The sequence below is a fragment of the Pundamilia nyererei genome, unplaced genomic scaffold, assembly GCF_000239375.1.
Source record: "Pundamilia nyererei isolate P.nyererei 1_Seehausen unplaced genomic scaffold, PunNye1.0 scaffold00053, whole genome shotgun sequence".
Taxonomy (NCBI): domain Eukaryota; kingdom Metazoa; phylum Chordata; class Actinopteri; order Cichliformes; family Cichlidae; genus Pundamilia; species Pundamilia nyererei.
In genome coordinates, this window is record NW_005187454.1 from 3434994 (window position 1) to 3457469 (window position 22476).

General features: G+C 42.3%; 2 protein-coding genes across 3 annotated transcripts; one reads left to right on the top strand and one right to left on the bottom strand.

Annotated features, from left to right (window-relative positions):
• Window positions 1-1725: 1725 nt before the first annotated feature.
• Window positions 1726-9555, top strand: LOC102212632 (E3 ubiquitin-protein ligase DTX3L). Of its 2 annotated transcripts, none has more exons than XM_005733651.1 (5): window positions 1726-1814; window positions 4748-5719; window positions 7230-7447; window positions 8131-8207; window positions 8461-9555. In XM_005733651.1, the coding sequence occupies exons 1-4, from the start codon at window positions 1791-1793 to the stop codon at window positions 8198-8200; spliced, it is 1284 nt and encodes a 427-aa protein (XP_005733708.1). In that variant the 5' UTR covers window positions 1726-1790; the 3' UTR covers window positions 8201-8207; window positions 8461-9555. The 2 variants fall into 2 exon arrangements, with proteins under 2 accessions (XP_005733708.1, XP_005733709.1); XM_005733652.1 differs by having other exon boundaries at window positions 8131-8196.
• Window positions 9556-9839: 284 nt separating this feature from the next.
• Window positions 9840-21758, bottom strand: golph3a (golgi phosphoprotein 3a). The gene is made up of 4 exons (XM_005733650.1): window positions 21304-21758; window positions 17418-17549; window positions 13205-13319; window positions 9840-12807 (listed from the first exon to the last, which is right to left on the bottom strand). Exons 1-4 carry the CDS (start codon window positions 21511-21513, stop codon window positions 12383-12385), a joined length of 882 nt encoding a protein of 293 aa, XP_005733707.1. The 5' UTR covers window positions 21514-21758; the 3' UTR covers window positions 9840-12382.
• Between the last annotated feature and the right edge of the window lie 718 nt (window positions 21759-22476).

The following is a 22476-nucleotide window of genomic DNA, read 5'->3' on the forward strand; positions in this document are numbered from 1 at the left end:
CTTGAACTCCGGAAAGTTATAAGAAAGACCGTCTTTTATGTCCAGTAAGGTTTGTCGGTCATACACAAGGAGACAAGTGCTGCTCGTGAAAAAATAAAGGAAAAGGAAAAGTAAACACAGAAGAAAGCCGTTGCTTGGGGGAGCTCGCGACGAGGCTGCCATACTCGGCGCCATCTTGGGGACTAGACAAATTCTCAACTGCCTCTGGATTAAAAATAAGTCTAAATGTGAAATTTTATTTTTGTACCAATCAAATGTCAAATCTTTATACGATATTCCTGTCAAAAACTGTGTCTGTAAGAAGGACACGGAGCGTCAACAACTCAATTTCTCTCCCAGGATGGAAAAAACTAAAACTATGTTGAACTTATGGCTCCAAAGAGACCTATCAATTTTTGGTAGAATCCTTTTGACTGGAGGTGTTTCCAGATTTGTGTATCCAGCCCTTTCCGTTAATGTGTATGATTCCATGTGTAAAAATATTTTGTTAACTTTGTATGGAAGAATAAGCACCATCATCTGAAAAATCATTGCTTTGTGGAACTAAAAATAAAGGTGGTTTTGGCCTTCTGGACTTCATGGACCTGAACTATACATTTAAGGTGAAATGGCTAAAAGAATGCTTAAAATCTCCTGGATCATTATGGCATTTCATGCCAAATAACATTTTTAGGAATGTTGGAGGTCTACAGTTCTTATTGTCTTGTAATTACAGTATATCAAAGTTACCAGTTAAAAACAGCTTGGAAACGATGTTGTTCACATAACTTTTCTCCACATAGATCTATTATCTGGAATAATGAATGTATCACTAAAAGGAACAAATCACTTTATTTGCAGAATTGGATTGATAAAAAGATAATCTATTTAAAAGACTTATTTGACGTTGAAGGCCAACTACTTAGTTACAATGACTTTATTACTGAAAAAACATTCCCTATCAAATTTAAAGATTTTAGTTCAGTAATAAAGTCCGTTCCTAGTGGACTGATTGATTTAATGAAAGGCTACAAAAAACAGAACACACCACATGCATCCGTTAACACTCTTTATATAAATGGTATTGATCTCTTAAGCAAGAAATGCACCAATAAACATATTAGAGAATGTTTGTATAATGCGAAGAAAATAACTCCAAGAAGGAAGTTTTGTTGGAATGCTATTTTTGAAAATATCAACTGGGATAAGGCAAGGCTTATTCCTTTTAGATTTTGTATCACAAACAAAATAAGAGAATTACATTTACAACAGGAAAATACTACATAACATTTTAAAACATAACATATACACAACATTTCAAGATTCTGTGACACTGATAGAAAATTTACCTTTTGTAAAACTAAACCTGAAAGTGTAACTCATTTGTTTAATTTCAAAACTGAACCCATTTGTTTTTGATTGAAATGGAATATTACTTAAACTCTCTTAAATCAACTTCAAATAAATTGATTGAAATTCATTCCGAAATTTTCAACAAATGAGCTGTCACAGATACAATTTTCAAGTACAAAGCTATTATGAAGTCTGTCACGTCCCTCTTTTTTCCCTTTATTTATTTATTTACCCTTCTTATTTTCAGTGTACTGCTTATTGTTGCGCTGATTTGTCCTGTATCTCGACTGTACAAACTGAACTGGAATGACTGACTGTTCACGTTACAATTTCAAATAAAGTTTTGAAAAAAATTCAAGGTTAAAAAAAGTTGTTTCCAGTTTGATCACGTGATGAACAAAGGCTGAAAGTGAAAGCAGGCGAGGGTCGGGTCTGCGCCGAGTCCACAGACAGCTGCAATGTCCGCGATCAGCAGAGCAGAGGTAGGTGCTTCTGTTCTCATGTACAGCTAAAGCGCGACGGAAGCACAACAACGTTTTTACGGCGGTCCGGTTTGCGCAGTGTAGCCTGCACCGTATCTGCGCAGTTGCTCTGGCAGCACGTAGGGTTAGAGTGCGCTGCTTTCTCTTCTTTAGTTCATCACAAAAGCAGCTTATACAAAACAGCGTTAACTGCGATACGGCGCTCACACCGCTGTTTAATACGACTTCCGGTGTTCTGACAAAACACCCTACCTATCAAGCTGTGAATCTCTGATTAATACGAGCACATTTCTGATCTGAGCTCTTCCACTCGTGCTACGGTACTTTGGCTGTATCCCAGTTCAGGGTCTGCAGCCTTAAAGGCCGCATTTTAAGGCCGATTACGTCACAGCGACGCGACGAAGGTTGCTCGAAATGCGGCCGTCAAATGCGTCCTACATTTCCCTGAATTTAAGGAGACTTCGGCTGTATCCCCATTCAGGGTCTGCAGCCTTAAAGTATGCAGCCTCAACGGTCCTCAAGGGCCGCGTACTCAAAGCCCGCTAAGGCCGGAAGTGTGAGGCTTGTGAAGCGGGACGGTCTAGCCTCCGTCGCGCTGCCCAGGTTGCCTAGCAACCATGATAGCTGGAAACGTGTGGTTGACAGAAAAGGAGAACACATTTTGTTCGTTTGTTTGTTTCTACATGAGCTTTGTGTGATTTAATAAGTATCTGAGGCTGAGACCACAGGACTGTGAAACATGATTGTTGGGCTTCATATCTGTACTGAACAAAGATTAGCTAGTAAATAACAATTAGCTAATGTTGTTCATGAGACTAAAGTCTCTGTAAATATGATATGGCCAATATTATAGTTATTATACTAATCATTATTAGTTATTACAGCAGTGAGTTTGAACTCTCAAATCAAATCATTTCTATTGTACCTGCACATCACATGTGTAGGTACACTGGTGCAGCACATGTGAGTGAACTCTGTGTCAAACACTGAGCTTCAGTAAAGATTCAAGTTGCAGCTATTTATATGTCCTATCACCTTAAATCTTCACTCAAAGACACTCAAGTATTTTTGACAGTGTATATACAGATGTATTATATATGAGACAAATGTTGTTCCTTCAGTATGTTGCCATTACTAAATTTGGCTCAATGTTTACATATATGTGTAAAAAGCAAATGTACGAGCTGTGATAGCTGTGTCTGATAGAATGAAGAGTAGACTGATATATGAAATATTCCTTTATTGGGTGAGAAAATCAGACCATGTCATAGCTGCTTTAAGTCACACAGAATAGACATCAGAGCCTTAAACAGGCTGGCTTCTGCTAAATGGGTCAAACTGGGCAGAAAGTCTACAAACACATAACATCCTTGTGCCGTGATATCCAGGACTGCAAACCGAGCAGCATCACTGACTTTCAGCTTGTTGTGTTTGTGGATATATGACTGACTTTAATTATCCACAAAATCATCACATTGGCCATCACAATGGTACAATACTGAACATGATGTTCTTTTTGATGGCACTATTCTTCATAACATGAATCATAATCATCATCATCATTAATGATAATACTTAGAGATCTTCCTGACCCTAACGCAGTGGAATATTCCTCTTGTTTGTTATGTAGAGTAGATTAGAATAGAATAGAATAGAATAGAATAGAATAGAATAGAATAGAATAGAATAGAATAGAATGCCTTTATTGTCACATACAGTTGTACAATGAGATACAGAGCATCTCCAACTCAGTGCAAACACGGGGGCGGGGTGCACAGTTCTGCAGCAGTATTAAAAATATATATAAAATGTACAAATATACAATCCGGTGTAAAAAAAAAAAAAAGTAAATAAATAATGTTTGTATATACAGTTCATCATCATCATCATCATCATCATCATCATTTATTTATTTATATAGCACTTTAAAAACACACCTGGTAGACCAAAGTGCTGTACAATATGCACATAGTAATAAAACCAGACATAGCAATAAAGTTAAAAAAACAATAAAAATGTCAGTTACCCACAGAGTTAAAAGCCAGGGAATAAAAATAGGTTTTTAATAAAGACTTAAAAACTGGCACTGATGCAGCCTGTCTAATATGGAGAGGAAGGTTATTCCAAAGCATCGGCGCAGCAACAGAGAACGCTCGGTCTCCTCCAAGTTTCAGCCGTGACTTTGGGACCGAAAGCAGCAACTGCTCAGCTGACCGAAGGGAACGAGTGGGGACGTGGGGCTTCAACAAGTCAGACAAATAAACAGGTGCCAGACCATTTAGAGATTTAAAAGCCAATAAAAGGACTTTAAAACGGATCCTGAATTCAATTTGGAAGCCAGTGTAAAGAGGCCAAAATCGGAGTGATGTGATCAAATTTTCTTCTACCAGTTAAAAATCGTGCCGCAGCATTTTGCACTAATTGCAGGCGTGACAAAGTGCCCTGCCCAACCCCTGTTAAAAGAGAATTACAATAATCTAAACGTGAGGTAATAAAGGCATGAATAACGCTTTCCAAGTCACGCTTGGAAAGAAAGGGCTTAACCTTCGATAAACGTCTGAGGTGATAAAATGCTGATTTTACCACCCCGTTTACATGGTCATCAAAGGTTCAGGTTATTGCACATAGAATTTAGTATTGCACATTCATAGAGGAGAATGGGGGGTGGGACTGTGTTATCAGTGCATGTGTGGGTTAAGGGTGGTTGTGGTTATTCCTGTTGTCCTATATGTCGTGCACAGCTGGTGTGGAGCACCAAGAATTTTGTGACAATAACAAGCTATTCTATTCTATTGTGTTTCTATTTGTTTGTCTAACGTGGCAGCTCTGGTATGGACACAGTTCTTGGCTCAATATTCTGAGCTTTATTATAATGTAGTGCATTTTAATGGCATTGATGATCAAATAACTAAAGCTGTCCTGTCTCGTTGCAGTTTTTCACAGACATCATTCTCAGCATTGATGAAACTCCTTTTAAAGATAAGGGAACATTAAAGAACATTGTTGAAAGCAGGAAGGATTGTTACTCCTATGAGAAGAAGGGTTCCTGTTACAGAGTGAAAGGAACCTTTGAACAGCTGCACAAACTTGTAAGAAGATGCCAAAGAGCGACCGATCATCACAGTACTGCTACACATGGACGGACAGGTCAGCACAGTCATCACGCTTCCACTCGTGTCAAATCTGTGGAAGTGTCTCGGGTTGTTATGGACTACATTAATAAAAAATGTGAAGAAAAACTTGGAAAAATTCTTGGAAACTGTTCACTGGTCCCTGTACCACAGTCTGACATCGCTGCACAGATTACTTTCAGACCACAGAGCGACTCGTTCCGCCAAGCTGCCTTTGTCAGGCAGAGGTTCATCACATTTTACCAGAGAGTTGCGTCTGACCTGCACATCATATCTGTCCCTGGGGATCTACACGAGCACAACAAGCTGCAGAGAAAATTCCCAACTCTCATCTTTGAACCAAGCAACAATAAACTAACAGTCATGGGACCTTTTCCACACATAGCTGAATTTAAGGAGTTTCTTTGGAAAAATCGTTCAACCAAGCATCTGGTCAGCAAACCTCCAACAGACAGTCTGAGCAACAGAATCTCAGCGTCTTCATCGGCACACAAAGATCCTGATGATGAATCCTGCCCCATCTGTATGGAAAGAATAGTCAGAAATAAGAAAAAGACACTGCGGTGCAAGCACTCTTTCTGCAGCGACTGTCTGGAGAAAGCTTTTGTATACAAGCCAGTCTGTCCCACCTGTGGGGAGTTATATGGCACTCTAAAGGGGACACAGCCTGATGGAGGCACTATGAAGGTCACCAAAAACACTTCACCTTTGCCTGGTTATGAGAAGTATGGAACAATAGTCATCCACTATTATATTCCACGTGGCATTCAAAAGGTAAGAGTGCAGATACAAGGTCATTTTCTCTGTGATCTGCTGCCTGGTTTCAGGCAGACATGTTTGACCCGGTCAGACTCATAATTATTACACACAGAAATAAGACTAAGGCATAGGCTAAATCCAGACAGCAGAATATAAGAACTTAACTTTTAGTGTGTGTGTGTTTTTGTTACCCTTTCATGACCCCAGTCTGCAGCATCTAGGTTTCACATCATCATCATCATGTTCCATCTGCTCACCTCACTACCACAAAACTCTGGGCTGCACTTCCACCAGAGCACCACACCACTTCTCCTTTAAATCACATGTCAACATCCATCTGTTCAGAACTGCATACCCGCCATTATAACTTGGTCCTAGTCTCTTGGTACCTTGATTAGTTTTAGAGTTGTGACTCTGTTTACTTTATTTAATCGTCTGTTTTTATTTTGCTGTACTAATGTCAGGTGACCTTGAGATCGTCTCACGGAGCAATCTGAATCTAAAACAAGATACCTGATAGAGAGATAGCCTGAGTCTAGCTCCTGTCACCACCTGGTCCTGGTGACCCTTCTACTACTCTTATCAGTACCTGCACCAGATTTGATCCTGTGTGACTCTTGCAGTGGGCGTGTTTGTCCAATTGCATGACCCTCTTGGTTGTGTTGTAGTGAGCAGTCAGTCATGTAGCTTTCCATTGCCCTAGTTCACGTGTCAGTGAATTATGGCTTTGGCTAGTTCACTGTTGTATTTAATTTTATTTATATAGAACCAAATCGCTACAAGAATCACCTGGAGGTGCTTTATATTGTACTGTAAAGAAAACCCTACAGCAGGCATGTCTGCTGCCATGAGCATCAGGCAGCATTGGTCACAGCGTCGGCCCCGTCTGATCCTGCAGGGGTGACAAACTCTGCAGCTTTTGAAGTTGTGTTGTTGACACCTCAGATACTGGTCTTATCGAGGTGTTATCACCTCGTCTGTGCGGCAAAGCTTGATTTATTGCCACTGTTATACGGTCAGTGTTGGGTGTAATGTGTCACAAAAGTTCATGTTACTGGAATCACATTACATTTTTCAGTAAAACAGTGGTCTGTACTAAATTCAGTAATTACACGGTGAAAGATCAAAATCCAACACAGACTCGTGTCAACGTGAACTCTTTGATCAGAGCAGGACCCAGTGTGCTCCTGATGTCGCCAGCCTGGAGAACTGGGAGGGCTGTGTTAGGAAGGGCGCGCAATATTAAATATTCGTCACATCAAACAAAAACTCAAAGAGGTGTTTTGGAGGTCGTACTCCTGTGTACTAGCTGAGTGTACATGAAGCACACGGGTGGGTTCATTCATGTGAGACTCACAACTTGTCTTGTGTGCATAATTTTAAGAATTTCTCAGCACATATAAGCTTTACTTTTATAAAGAGTAATAAAGAAAGCAACTGCAAACTACAGCTACCTGAGAGCCAAATCCACATTGAGTCTAGGCAAGTTAGATAAAGCAGAGAAACCTTTTCTGTCTGTCTGCAGGAGGAGCATCCCAGCCCAGGTCAACCATATGAAGGAGCATCCCGGACAGCCTACCTTCCAGACTCCCCGGAGGGCAGGATGGTGCTGGGCCTGCTGAGGCGAGCCTTCGATCAGAGACTCATTTTCACCATCGGACGCTCCACTACCAGTGGCAGAAACAATACAGTCACATGGAACGATATCCACCACAAAACCTCAACACATGGAGGACCGACTCAGTAAGGACAATGGCAACACTGCAGCTCATTGATCGATCATTTTGGATTGATTGTACCCTCGGTCTCTTCTATATTTAAGGGGCGTCCACACAGGAAGCATCGCTAGTGAACATTTCAAGCACCGGTTGCAGAGATCATACTTTATTTACCACATCGGTGGTTCTTTTGTTCACTGCTGCTTGAAGTCGCTTACTTTCATGTCCATGCTGCGGTCTCTGGACGGCACCTGCTGTGTGGACGTCCCCTTACAAATGTACTGATGAGTGCATGCCAGCAGGTTTTTGCCTCCGAACAGTTCTTCCCTTGCAAAGAGAACTAGCGTGTATCGATTCCTTTATTTTACATCAGTCTGTGTTAATGTCTCAGGCTCATTATTAGTTTTCATCACAGGTGAAACTGGCTGTAGTTCAGTTCAGTTTGGTTTGTTAGTGCTAGTTTACCAGGTGCTTTCTATGTCATTTAAGTTACACACCTTACATATTAGCCCACCTTACAGCCAGACAGCCTTATGAACAACATGCTGGACGTTTCAGACACCAGCAGAACCAGGCAGCCATCTGCTGCTGGGTGGTGAGAGGATAGAGGCGAGCGTACCACAATCAAGGACAAGAGTAGACAGCAGTTAATGACGTGCAACAGTAAGAATATAAGGCAGCACTTATTTTCCTGTGACTGTGTTACAGCTACGGATACCCCGACCCCGAGTATCTCAGCCGAGTTCGAGATGAGCTGAAGGTCAAAGGAATTGAGTAAGTTTAAGGTTTGTGTCTGCACAAAGAACACTTACGATTCCTTTTCTACGTTTTGTCCCTGTTTCATGATTCGACGTTTTGAACATAAACTGTATTTAATATAACCTGTAATGTTGGAAGCAGCTAATATCTGCAAAAGAAGTAACAGTAGTAACACAAAAGGTCAAACACAGTTATGTCCCATTTCAAAAAAAGTCACAAACAGTGCATACGAGTGGATGTAAGGAGCTATGACGTGTGTTTCTGTTCACTTTGTCACAGGTAAAAGACGCAGCCGTCCCAGACTGACCGCTGCTCATCACCAGCTGAAGGCACACGAAGCGTTTCCTCTCGCTGTGCTTTCATGAGTCGTGATTTTTGACAAGAAGCCAGTTTAAGTTGATTCTCCATTAACTCCCCCCCATTAAATATCAGCTACGTTGTATAAATGCACTTTGGTAACACTAACCAGAGGTCTTAATAAGGAGGATGGCTAACATCCCCAGGGTCACTCAGTTGTGTTGTTGGACCTGCAGTGACTACGTTGTTTCACTCAGTGTCGACTAACAAACATGCAAAGTTCTGGGACGAGCGTTATCTTTAACTGTCTGATTTTTGTGTTGTTCTTTCATTATATGTATTTAGATGTTTGTACACTGATGTTTGTGACTGTCCAGAACTCCAATTTCCTTTTTTTTAAAATTATAAGCTACATGAAGCTAAATGAAGGTTATGTTGATTTCCTCTTCTGAGCACAGGCAGCCACAGCATGGCTCCTCCAGGACTGGTGGTGCTATTCTCCAGGCTGATTGGTCAGTGAGCTGTGATTGTATACCTGTTCAATCACACCTGTAACCTTGAACAGAACCTCCTCTTAAGCAGGTTAGAGTCGATGTACGAGGTGAGAAGTGAATCATCACTGAACAAACTAAAGTAACATTCAGCCCACATCACACTTTGAGCTAAAACGTTGCTCTCCAGAGCGTCCGTGAGTGTACGAAGTGTGTGACGTTTAACACACACAGAAAGAGCAAACAGTGCTTGTATGAATGAGTGTGAAGCGCTTTGAAAGAACTGTTCCATTTACTATTCAGGTTTGTGGTGACAGAGTGCTGAATGCAGTGCAGTGTATCAGTGTGTCGACCCACCGACAGGGTGACACAGCCCACTCTACCTGGTGTTTACGTTCAAACCTAAACGTCCCTGTAAGACTTCACTAGTGTGTGGTGAAGCTGTGTTCATCAGTACGCTACAGCAGGTTGCACCACACATCTGTGCCCAGCTGTGTCATCCATCATTTGGTGGACTTTGTATAAAAGTTGCATTTATTCTGACTGAATTCACTGTGTTGCAAACAAATAACAACAAAAACCATGAGTGGGTGTGTCTGTGACTTCTGTTCAATCATTTTCATTGGAATTGAAGCTGGCCTGGCAGATTAGTGCTACACAGCTCACACAAGCACAGAGTTTGGTTTAAACATCGAAGTCACACGTTATGATCTGGCTGTTCTTGGATCTGTTTTCAGGACAGTAAACAGACTGGAGGTCCCTTTATTTAGAGAGCACACATCACTTTGCTGCAACATGTCATGCCTTATGCACAAGCCTCCTGCTGTCTCTTCCCTTGTTAGATATGGAAAAGAAGAAGGCCATCCTAATTAAGCAACATCCTTCATCACGTTCATGGGGATCAAACCTGTGACCCAACGGTGTAAAACAAGCATTTAGACCAAACTATGGTTCATGGGGAAAAGGCTTTGTACATTTTGACAGCGACCCATAAACTTATGCCTAATTCAAACACATCAATAGGAGAATGTGAGGTTCGATTCTTCTGACAGTCTGACGTGTACCCAGCTATCCAACAGACGGATCAATCTGAGGAGTTCAGCTAAAATGTAGAGACAACGGCTCCACTAAGAACCACAGTGGGCAAAGATGTAAACACAGAGCTTCTGATTTACATACTGTAGGTTACACTTTACTGATTAACCCTCTGACTTCACAATGGAATTAGTCGACCAAGTTAAAATAACCTCAGAACTCCTGGGCACATCTTGAGTGGGTTCACTGAGATCACAGACCCACACTCTTTCCACTGATAGTGGTACGGTTCATACTCATTTAAACTGAAAACTGCTTCCAAGAAGAAATAATGGCATTAAAGATACACATCGATGAACATGATGCAATCAATTTGTGCAGTTCTTAAGGCCTTTTGTTTTTGGTGTGCCGTGGTTGTTACTGGTGAAGGAACCTGCTTACGTTTCAGATGACGTCCTCGATTAGACGGAGTGTCCAGGTTCCCAGACTGAGCTTGTGTGGTGCAGACAGTACATCGCATCAGAGTAACGTAAACAGTCAGTTTGGGACTTTGCTGTGTTTGGAGGTTCCTGGAGTTTCCCTGTACTGGAGAAGAGGTGGATTATGAGTCATCAGACGGAGCTCGTTTCACTCAATGAACACTTTTATTTTATGCACCCAAGACCAGGCAGCGTGAGCACATTCTGGAGGAGGAGCCTGCATTCAGCACCATGTCTCACTGAAATGTGTCATTGTAGTTGGGAACGTACCAACTGTAGCTGTCACTGATGCTGAGTTTGTTCTCTATCAAAGTGGAACATTTGATCCTTAGTAAACAGAGTAAAAAGGCGCTGTCCCACCACCTGCTGCTTTAACCCTGGCGTGCTAACATTAGCCGGTGTGTGTCTGTGAAGGTCATCAGCTCTTTCCAAACTCCTTATAGGGCTGATATTAGTCCTGCACCAAAATCTGTTTTCATTTTCATTCAAGCTCAAATCCAAAGCACCTTCTGCAGGAGCATGCCCTGGTCCACGATCGGCCGTGTTAATCCCACAGGAACTCCTCCACGAACAGCGAGACCGCTCACATCTGTATAGCTCTAGTCTTTACCAACCACACATACACACGGGACTTTATTCTGTACACTTCATGCACATCATCTCCATGACCACCTTAGAATGACCATTTACCCAAGCATGCATGTCTTGACTGTGGGAGGACTAGCTGGAGCAAACCCATGCAGCACAGGGAGAGCATGCAAAATCCACACAAAAGGCCTCAGCCAACCACGAGACACCACAGCGCTAACGACGACACGGGCGCGCCGCCCCAGGCCGACAGCACTTAGCTGCTTTTATGGTGTCTGATGTTGTTCTGCGTTGAACTGGAAACTGCCACAGCCTGATGGGAAATGACTTTTGGCTTCTCAACACTTGATGCCAGCGTTTTTGCAAACCAGAGAGGAACTTGGTTTATTATCATCATGGGTTCTCAAAGTTGTTCAAAATTGGAGCTGAAATTGCACTTCTCTAGTCAAAAGCCTGGTCCAAGTGTGAGCGAGCTATACATCAAGTTTTACTTCTTCATTCCCAACATGTAAACGACCATATAAACCAGTGACGTTACAGAGCTACAGACTGGTGTCAAATGAAAACAAAACCCTGTGGGTTAGTAAGAACATGGAGCCAGGATAGCTTCAGTGCTACAGCATCATCCGTCACTGGGTGCGTTGATGATGCAAGGCTCGCTCCATCATGTACGGGTCCGTGCTCGTGCCTCGACGGTGGCCACACTGGTATTGTAGGAGAGGTTTCATCATCACGATCAAATTTATACCGGTTTTCAGTGACTCACTTCTAACTATGCCAGCAGCACAACAGAGCCAAACCAAACAGGAGTTAGTGTCCCAACAACTGAGCAAACATCTGGAACTCAATCTGATGGTGGCGCACAGTCACAGAGTGGACCAGTACAGATGTTACTTCCAATAAATTAGACTCCAGCTCATCTAACCTTTTACTTTCCTGCTGCTGTGCACATGTACATCATTGTTGATAACCTGTGACATTTGTACCACACTCTTAAAAAAAAGAAAAACAGGATATGAATCAGTGATTTCAGGCCTACCCATACCATCAGCAAGCACTTCATGTGACGTGGCATTTAACCACAGCTAGTTTTTATGAAAGTGAACACAACTGATGCAGGGTAGAGACAGGGTCATGGAGCATCATCAAAGAGAATCATCAGGAAGGAAAAGAAACAGGAAGAGGAAACAGGGCAGCCCAGGGCACAAAATCCAGGCGTCTGGTACCAGAAGTCACTAAAGTCAAAATGTCAGGGTCAGGAGTAATTTTCACCCCCACTGTCAACGTCAACGCCACTGCCTGCTGTTCCCCTCATTTAGTGAAAGCAGCCACCACAGCCCATAGCAGCTCGTTGGTGTTGGCCTTCATGCTCTCCCCTTCTGGCTCCAGTTCCAGCAGCTGCCGCACTCTCTTCATGGCGAGGTCATACTGATCATCTAACAAGGGGGCAAAGGCATTTTCCAGAACATCAGAGGAATGGGCTAAGAAGATGAGAGCCAGGAGCCGCTTGTCCATTCGATGAGGATCATTCACCCACTTGTCCAGCACAGCCTCCTGCACCTTCTTAATGAGGCGCTGTTTGATGTTGTTGTTGGTCAGGGGATGTGTCGTCATGTCAAACAGCAAAAAGTTCTGCTTCTCCGTAGTCAGGACACCTTTTTCCACCAGGTTTTTGGCCAGCCGTTCACGGACGTTCCTCAGCTGGTAATGAAGCTTCAACGGGTTCCACGTCTCTCCTACAAGGAGCCAACAGAACAGAGAGCGTTAGTGCTGTCACACGCCAGCATAACCAGCTCAGCTACGCCTACACCACAGACAACAGGAAGAACCGCATCAGCGCCAGTACAGCAAAGGCCTCAATGAACCTTCAGCTCAATAAACTGTAGACAGTTTGGTGTGATTGGAGATGCTGGTTCTTTAAAGTTGTCGGTGGACTGGTTGTTACAACAACATGCCTGTCAACCTATTCAGGAAGACTGTTATTTACCTGCTTCACAGTGCACACATCACAGCACTCACACTAACTACACTTTACCTGCAGACACAGTGTTTTGCTAAGAGTCACTTGGAAACACAGTGAGGAAGCACACAGTGCAGTGGGAGAGCCCACAGCAGCAGGACAGCTGAACTCACCGCTGAGCAGCTCGATCCAGCTCTGCACAGTCTCTGGTGGCTGAGTGTCTTTGATGTGTTTGAGAGCTTCGTCCAGGAGCACATCACCTGTAGGAGCATCTGACTTGCAAATCACCTGCAAATGCATCCAGAATCAGAGCAGGCAGAGCGTGGAAATGTTCTTAACCCTGAAAGAATCCTGAAGTTAATCCAGGCTTTGCTGAACCATGAAAAAGTCCTTACCAACAAAGTGGGAGCAGATTATTATAGTAAAGACTGACACGACGTGAAACAGCACCGAGTGACCTAACCCATATGGAAAAGAAATAGTAAAAACATATGATTTACTCATGAAAGTGGCCACTTTCTCATTACTTTCATATATTTTTTTTAGGAAGTATACAAAACATACAAGTTTCATTATATAATTTTTCAAGGGATCTTATATCTGTTTTCTACGGAAGCGTAGAGCTGCCACCCAGGCAAAAGAAAAATACAAGTGTATCACGTTATAACGTGAAAGGTTTATTGTTCTAACAAGCTACTTTTCCTGTTTGTACAATATAATATTTATATTGTACGAACATGATATTATGTTGTACAAACGTGAAAAGTATCTTGTTAGAACAATAAACCTTTCACGTTATAACGTGATACACTTGTATTTTTCTTTTGCCTGGGTGGCAGCTCTACGCTTCCGTAGTTTTCACTCTTGTATGCTTTTCATACAAGTTTCATACAAGACCGAACAAACTTTATAAGATTTATAAATATCTTTTCCATATGGGAAAATACAAACAACTAGGCATGTGTGGGACTAGTCATCGTCGCTGCTGTCACTAGTCAGTACCAGACTTACTAGTCAGTTAATCTGTTAAAATTTTATTCTCAATTATGATAAATGGTTGTGTCCTAAGCAGCCACCAGATGGAGCATCGTTGTTGAGAAACACATCAAATCTCAGCCTGATGTTTTGTTATCAAAAATTAACATCAAAATAAAACGATGCTCAGTTTTAGTATTTGCTAGTTTGGTGAAACCTTTTATTAGCGCATTATTAGTAAAACTTTAAGTTGTGGTTTATTGTAATACCTAGGGCTGTGCCATATGACCAAAATGTTATATCCCAAAATAGGACATTCATCGTCCCGACAACCACATATATCACAAAACGCTTACATTTTCTGTCAGTTCGGTGAATCTCGGGCAGCTCGACCTGTGTGAAGTGTTTCAGCCGGGCGCCGTGTAGCTGGAGTCGAGTGTTTTGGCCGATGCATGAAACTGTAACAGCCGCATTTGCTTTGTATTCATTACACGGCGTGCTGCGGGGAAAAGCCTGTTCTAATGTTTGAGTCGAAGGTTTATGTTTTAGCACCTGACGGCTCTTTCACTTCTCATCCGTAAACACTCTGCGTACTCTTTCACGTGATTCAGTTTATTTTGAAAAATCTCAACAGGATCTTCAGCTTTACCGTAAAAGGTTTATGTGGAAAACAAACAAGTGGACGTCAGAGCTGTCACTACCCGATCCGTACCGGAAACCTGATCGGTACTACGCATGTGTGAAAGGTGTCTCCTCCCGGCTGAAGCATTTTACGCTAGTTACGGGTCAGAGTATCTGTTAAGATGTTAAGAATAATAAATATCTCTTAAATTGTTTGCAGTAATGAAACATTTCAATGTAATGTAGACAAAAATGAAAAATAAAACGATAGTTACAGATCAGGACTCCCCGATCTGTACCGCGCATGTGCAGATTTTTCTTCTTCTTCTGTTCGTTTAATGGCAGTTTACTCCCCAATGTACAAGGATACCGCCACCTGCTGACCGAGCGAATGAACCCTATTGTAAAATGAACTAGCGTCATTACAAACGCGTGTTAAATTTGATTTAGTGATAGTCGAGTGTGTTTATGCTCGTCTGTGTAGAGAGGATTGTTGGAACAGCGATGATGATGTGCGCTATCACTGTCAATTGTCAGTAAACACTTAATCGGGCTGCTGAATCTTCACGTGTCATATTACTAAGTCAGTATTAGTAAGTCTGTAATTAGGCGCCATTCTTCTTATTTTACAGCGCTGTTGTTTAATCGGGGGACGAGAAAAGCATGAATTTGTTTGTAAACGGATTATCCATAGTTTAAATGTCCTGGCAGTCGAAAAGGAGGCAGAGCTGTTGAGAAATGCTAGGAGCTAACTGGGCGCTAACCGTGTCACTCTTAACTGTCGCAATGTTGGCAAAGAGAGGAAGTGACGTAAGATTTGCATATGCGTGGTACGGATCGGGTAGCGACAGTAGCCACGTGCTTCCCTCGGGTCCTCAATTGTTGTGACACGTGTTCGAAATGCAGAGAGGTGCGCTCGATTTGCCACACGGAGCAGCACGAGAGTAAAGCATGAGGGAGGTGCTAATAATCAGTCATTTTTAATGATCGCTGAAAGCCCAGATCGTAATCGAGATTAAAATTCGATTAATTGAGCAGCCCTAACTGTAAATACAAAAAAGTTGCACAAAATTATTTCCAACTAGGGCTGAGCGATATATCGAGTTTTTTTAAAAATATCGATATACGTGTTAGCGAGCTAACCGCGCTAACGAGCTAACTGCGCTAACGACATGCAGCCCGGAGGAGCTGCACGGCCTAAAATCCTTTCATTTTCTCAAAAATCGACAGTGCGCCTTATGTATGAATTCTGGTTGTGCTTACTGACCGCGAACCGATTTTATGTGGTACACAGCGCTCAGCAATCTGTCAAAAAATGTTTTAATATGACTTTGCTAAGCTACGGAGCTGCACCGCTTGATGGATTGTCAGAGGATTACGGCTACCGGGGAGGAGCCTCACGGAGTGATACGTGCTGTGCTTCAACGTAATATTACCGTACTGTGTGTGTATAAGGACCACAAATGGCACCTGTTCAGAGACGTGGTGCAGCTGTGAAATCTGTCTCTTTGTTATCATGTCTATTAGTTTACATTTTGACTGCACAATTGTGAGCTTTTTGTTATGCACAAAAACAACATTGTTTTCTTTTATTTATGGACCATGATTATTTAATAAATGCTGATAATTTATTTTTGGGTAATTTCTTCATGTACATCTACGCTGTATGTAAATAAAAGTGCCCGTGTGACATCTGGGACACAGTGTGACTAAGAACTCTCTTTTTGTTCTTAACTTATGGCTTTAAAAAAATAAATAAATAAATAAATCGAGATATATATCTTATATCGCCATCCAGCTAAAAAAATATCGAGATATGAATTTTGGGTCATATCGCCCAGCCCTATTTCCAACCACAGGAAATTTATTTTGAGTGTCTTCATAGTTTTGTTTTTGAAATACACCAATTTTTATATACTGCAGGAAAACCAAAAATAAATATTATCATGCAAATTTGCAAAGAAAATGGCATATGCATCAAAATAAACTATTTCCAGCAGTGCAATCTGAGTCCTAAGCATCCCAGAAACGACACAGAAAGTCATAAAGTCAAACATAACTTTTAAAAACACCAGTATAGGCTCATGAGGCCCTGAAGGTAAAAAACTACATTTCCGCGAAAAATGACGTCACTTCCGGTTCCGGGCAGGTGATGGCAGACATGTGATAGTTCGCGCTGACGTCTATTCCAACGTAGGAAGTGCTATGAACAGCTGATCGGATCGGCAAAGCGTGTTTCTGGAATATTATGTTTTTGTTCCTGCAAGTGTTTTTTATGAAATTTTTGCAAAGCTTTATGTGGAAGGAAACCGTGACCGAGGACAAGCTGATGGCATAAGATGTCAGTACAACTCCTCCGGTTTCTTATGAAAAAAAATTCTTGCGCTAGCTTGCATGGTTGCAGTTCTACTGGGATTTAAAAATAGTTACGCAAAACGGAGCGTGCCCGCTCCAACCGGCTTTAAAGGGTTAAAAAGACTAATAACTAATAAAAACTAAACATTTTGAATGAATCCAAACTAAACTGAAATGAAACTGAATTAAAAACAAAGAACATCTTCAATGCAATAAAAACTGATTAGAAGATACAAAACTGTAACAACATGAGATTTTAGGTGTGTGCTTGGACATGAACAGCTGATATTACACGTCTGTTAAAGATGATTGTTCCTGTGCAGGCCTTCACTACACACCGTGACACCATGACACTAATACACCAGCAGGGTGACGATGTCTAAACGGGAAACAGCTTGTGTACACAGTGAAAGCTTAAACATAACCGTGTCGTACCTTCCTGGCCAGCAGACCTTTCCTCCTCATGCCACAGGCCTCCAGCTGAAGGCGTCCTCGCAGGGCCAGCTCGATCAGCATGCACCCTCGCAGCCCTGATGAAATGCAGTCATTCCAGAATGAGGTGTAGCCCTGTGCAATGGGACACATCGTCACAATCCAGGTTGTCAAAGAGTGCCAGAAGCCGACGAGCTCAGTACCGAATCATTGCAGGTACTTGGGGCTAGAGCAGGGCGATATGGCCAAAAATATTTATCACGATATATATTTGAAAATTTGCGATAACGATATAACCGACGATATAATTGATGCGAGACAAAATACAACTCCACAACATTACTAGCGCAAAAAGACAACCTTCCATTTATTTTCACTTAAACAAGAAGCTGGTTTTTATGTACATTAAAGCTTTATAAAAATGTAACAGTGCAAATGCAAATTCCTTGCTGAAAGTTTAACCAAAAGGCATTTCCAGTAGAAATAGGCTGACACATCCTGAGCATAACCATGTATAATATCCACTGAAGTTAAAAAGAGGTGCATTGCAACATTAAACTGCAGTGTGCAGTACGCATTTTTCGGACCATAAGGTGCACGGGATTATAAGGCACATTAAGCGAAACAAAGCAGTCAGATAAATCAAACTTTATTAAACTCATTCTTCTTGCTTCCTCCACTTCTGTACCATTGATTCATTAATGTTGAATTCTCTGGCAGCTGCTCTATTCCCATGTTGTTGCAGTATATTAATGACTAACCTCGTATTGTGGATGGATTATTTCAGTTGTTCTCCTGACTGAAGTTTGGTCCGTTTACAGCATCCTGCCATGCGATTGCATTTGTCTCTAACCATGAAGAACCTTCACGTTAACTTTTATAAGTGGAAAAGTGTTAGTGTTCGTCCTCCAGCTTCACTGTTTATGTTATGCTAACATAGCTGTGTCGCTAGCGATCACGTAGCACATCATTATATACCAGCTAGCCCAACTTCAGTAACCCTACAAACGTCACTGCTGTTTAGTTTCCTGTCTTCATTTATGTTGGAAGTGATAGCAGAGCTGTACGTTTGATTTTTTTCAGAAATCTCTCAGTCAGAACATGCTATATCATGCTTAGGTAACTAGCGAAACTAGCGAGCTAACTTCCGCTAGCTTCCTGCTAACTTCTAACTCCGTTAAATGTAATAACTTTTGTTTTCATGGATGCCTGGAAGTTAAACTTCATAGTTACACCTGGTAAAGCAGCAATGCTGATCGTTTTATTAAAGATGAAAGAATTTAGACAGTTTTTAACTCTAAGTGATGCTGCAGTGTTGTTTGACCTGAAGATTAGGGAGTTTAGGACCCAGATTACTCCCAGATTTAAGAGCATCTTAGTCCGACAAATAACAAACAACGGTCGCTTGCATGTTCTGCAAAAAAAAGTGCTTTGTTGTGTATCTGACGGACAAACACCAAACCAGTTCCACATCACTGAAGTTGCACCATTTTTACAAACCAATTCTGGTTCATCTGTTTCACTCAACAATCGGCCATGTGTGTATGAAAACAAAGGCACTGCGCATGCGCGTTTTACTCCCATTCTATCGCGATATTTCATTTTCCTATCGTTGCCTAACATTATACCGGTATTACCGTGAACGGTATAATATGGCCCAGCCCCACTTGGGGCGCCTTGAGGTGACTTTTGTTGTGATTTGGCGCTATATAAATAAAACTGAATTGTATGAGTGTGTCACAGGGCTAACACACAGAGACAGACAACCATTCACACTCACATCCACACCTAAGGGCACCAACTAACTCAACCCCACTAACTGCATGTCTTTGGATGGAGGGCGGAGCTGGAGAGCCTGGAGAGAACCCACGCAACCACGGGAGAACATGCAAACTCCCCATAAAGGGAGGTGGGGGAATCGAACTGCATCCTGTTTGTGGTAAATTCAGTTGACTGTACATGATTGGGAAAGGCACACAGCTGTCTACATAAGCTCCCATAGGTAACAGCACAAGTCAGAGCACAAACCCAGCCATCAAGTCCAAGAACGTGTGTAAACCAGGACTGTATCGAGGCACAGATCAGGGGAAGGGTACAAAAAAAGACTTCTGGCACTGAAGGTCCCAGAGTACAGTAACATCATCTATAAACAGGAGTTTGGAAACACTTCTTAGAGCTGGCTAATCTGAGCAGCACATGACAGGCGCTTGCAGTTTGTCACCTGAGGGACTCTCAGACCATGAGAAACAAAAGTCTGATGAAACACAGATTGAACTCTTTGGCCTGAAAGACAAGCATCATGTCTGGAGGAAACCAGGCGTCCCTCATCACTTCCTTACAGGTGCTGCCCATGGTGGTGGCAGCATCATGCTGTGGAGATGCTTTCTAGCAGCAAGAACTGGAAGACCAATGAGAGTCAAGGGAAAGAGGAACGCAGCGACATACAGAGACGTGATAACGTGCTCCAAAGAGCTCTGGATCTGGAGGGGAGTAAGCTGTGCTTTTGCTTTGACGATCAAAAATGTCTTGTTCCTCACCTCCCACAGAGTTACTCACCGATCCTGACAGAACATATATGCATGTGTCCGTACTGACAGCAGTGTAAGCTGAGTGAGCTCTGGGAGACACTTTGACACTTTTGAGGCAGAATATGGACCACAAATGTCATCGTTGTTCACTGTTAGCATCACAGTGGAATCATGTTTTGGCCAACGGGGTTGTGAGTCGGTCACACGACTGAAAACTGAGTAAATGGCTCATTTTAATGTGTGCACCACCCAGGCTAACTTTTATGATCATTATTTAACAGTTGTTGTTGCAGCAGAGCTTTTCTGACCTCTGACATTCCTCCTGAAGTTGTTCAGTGCTGTGAATGTAAACTACTTCAGTCAGTGAGGGAGGGACTGAGTGCTGGTCTGTCTGTCAGCTGGAGGAGGCAAACACAGCACCGTTTGTCTCAATATTGTTGACAATTTCAATTCTAGATGACCTGAATATCAGATTATCAGTTCTGTTAACAACCAATCAGCAGCAACTTGTCATCAAAGCAGAGTCCCACAGCCTGGCATGGGTGAGAGAGGACCACGCTCTACTTTATCAACATGGATCTGAAGGAATAATGTTTGGTCACCCACTGAAACGCATCCGTCTTCATTTCTCAGCCAAATTTGTGATAAACTGGAGTCTTGTTGTGTACCTGAAACTCTCCATCAGCCATTTGGCTACTGAAGCTGCTGCATTTACTCTCTACAGAAGAAAAAACAGTTGTTTGTGTTGCTGACGTCAAAGTTAAAACGAGCAAACATGGTTTGTAATTTTGTTTAAACTGACACAAGTTTCCTGTTAAATTTGGAGGTTGAATGACTCCGTTTTAGTTGCATTCCTAATGTTATGTGAACGGGACTGAATCCGTACTCGAGGATTTTAGATTTATCGGTGGATTTCACTTTGCTTGCTGTTCGTAGTTCAGTGACAGCAAATCATCGATACATCTAAACACACCTTTCACTGGTACTGTAGCACTTAGTATTAGTTATAATCAAACACTCCTGTAAACAGTTTTTTACTTTGACTCCATTCCGTTTATTCTTCTTACTCATTGTGTTAGCTTGGAGCTACTAACATCAACGCCAGGATCGTCGCACGTATTCTCCGACCATTACTGCTGAACTACTGGAAAATATCATTTCTTCTCATAATCGTGTAGCACCAGACATTAGCTATCTCGCTGCAGACTGAAGACAGCAACTGTTGTTAGCTACAGCTAGCATTGTAGCAAGCAGGGATGCTAACTTACATAGAGCTGTTTGGAGACTACAGCTAACGTTAGCCGAGCGATAACATTTAGCTTATTTGCTACAGCGTTAAGGCGCAGTTTATCTGCCATTACCTCTCGGTCCTTCAGTCCTAACAGCAACACTTCTTCCATCAGTGTAAGACGTGTTTCTTTGGAGTCTCCGGTATCATCATCGTCCTGATCCTCCGCTCGCCGGGGCCCGTGATCTTCTTGGCCGGACGGTCGGTCTTTCTCAGCGGCGTTACGCGAGGCTTCGGTCCGCCTCTGCACGAGGCCCGAACTCCTCTGAGTCAACGAAGTCATTTCTGCCGGCGAGTGTGCTCAACAACTACGAAAGCAGAAAGTCTGGGACTACGTTCACCCAAGTACTTGTCAACCATAAGTATTTTGCGTATAGGTTAGTACCCTTATCAGGAGGAGTCCTCCTCCCCTTCCCCACCTTCCGCACCAGCGTCTGTCTAATATGGCGCCGAGCGGAGACTGTGGTACCAAACCTGCTGGATGGGTTTGGTACCACAGTCCTGCTGGATACCAAGCGACCCACCTTTAACTTAGTCTGAACGCCACACCAGCTGGCTAAAAGGCTCAGGCTTGGACAGACTCACTGGACTCCTCCATATAATAACAAAATCTAAATACATACACAGATTCATGAAAACAAATAAGTACATTAAAAATACACTTGTTCCCAAGTGGAACCACAAGATAAACATGATTAAAGAACCAAATTAGTTATTCTGAACCTGTTCCTCTCGTGCTCTGTGTCCATTAATCATCTTAACTAACAGGGAAGGAATGAGTGCTTGTACTGGTCGTGCTGACATAGAAAAGCTGTGTACCGTTGCCCGAACTTTAATAAAACACTCAGAATGCAGAGCATGCAGATCTGTTATAATGCCGTCTGCCTGTGTGAGGATGGTCTGCTAGTAATTCTTGAGAGTTTCACAACATATTGATTTGGCTGGGAGCTAGTACAGTCATGAGTGTAAAGGTGCTAAACGCCGTGTCAGAGAAGACAGAGTTCAGCTTTACCTGCTGTGGCCCGTCTGACAAAGAGCGATACCAGTTCATCATCATCGTTTATTTGTATAGCACTTTAAAAAAAAACACACCAGGCAGACCAAAGTGCTGAACAACACAAATCAAAACAACAAAGTTAAAATACAATAAATTAATAAGAAAGGTGTCAGTTTCCTAAAAGCCAGGGAATAAAAGTAGGTTTTCAATCTGGACTTAAAGACCTGCACTGATGACACTTGTCTAATA

Excerpts from the sequence above, each read along its gene's own strand:
- LOC102212632 (XM_005733651.1), top strand. The coding sequence starts at position 1,791 with ATGTCCGCGATCAGCAGAGCAGAG. Across the intron at positions 5,720-7,229 it reads TTCCACGTGGCATTCAAAAG|GAGGAGCATCCCAGCCCAGG; the intron begins GTAAGAGTGCAG and ends GTCTGTCTGCAG. Across the intron at positions 7,448-8,130 it reads ACACATGGAGGACCGACTCA|CTACGGATACCCCGACCCCG; the intron begins GTAAGGACAATG and ends ACTGTGTTACAG.
- golph3a (XM_005733650.1), bottom strand. The coding sequence starts at position 21,513 with ATGACTTCGTTGACTCAGAGGAGTTCGGGCCTCGTGCAGAGGCGGACC. Across the intron at positions 17,550-21,303 it reads TAGGACTGAAGGACCGAGAG|GGCTACACCTCATTCTGGAA; the intron begins GTAATGGCAGAT and ends CCCATTGCACAG. Across the intron at positions 13,320-17,417 it reads AAGGTCTGCTGGCCAGGAAG|GTGATTTGCAAGTCAGATGC; the intron begins GTACGACACGGT and ends ATGCATTTGCAG.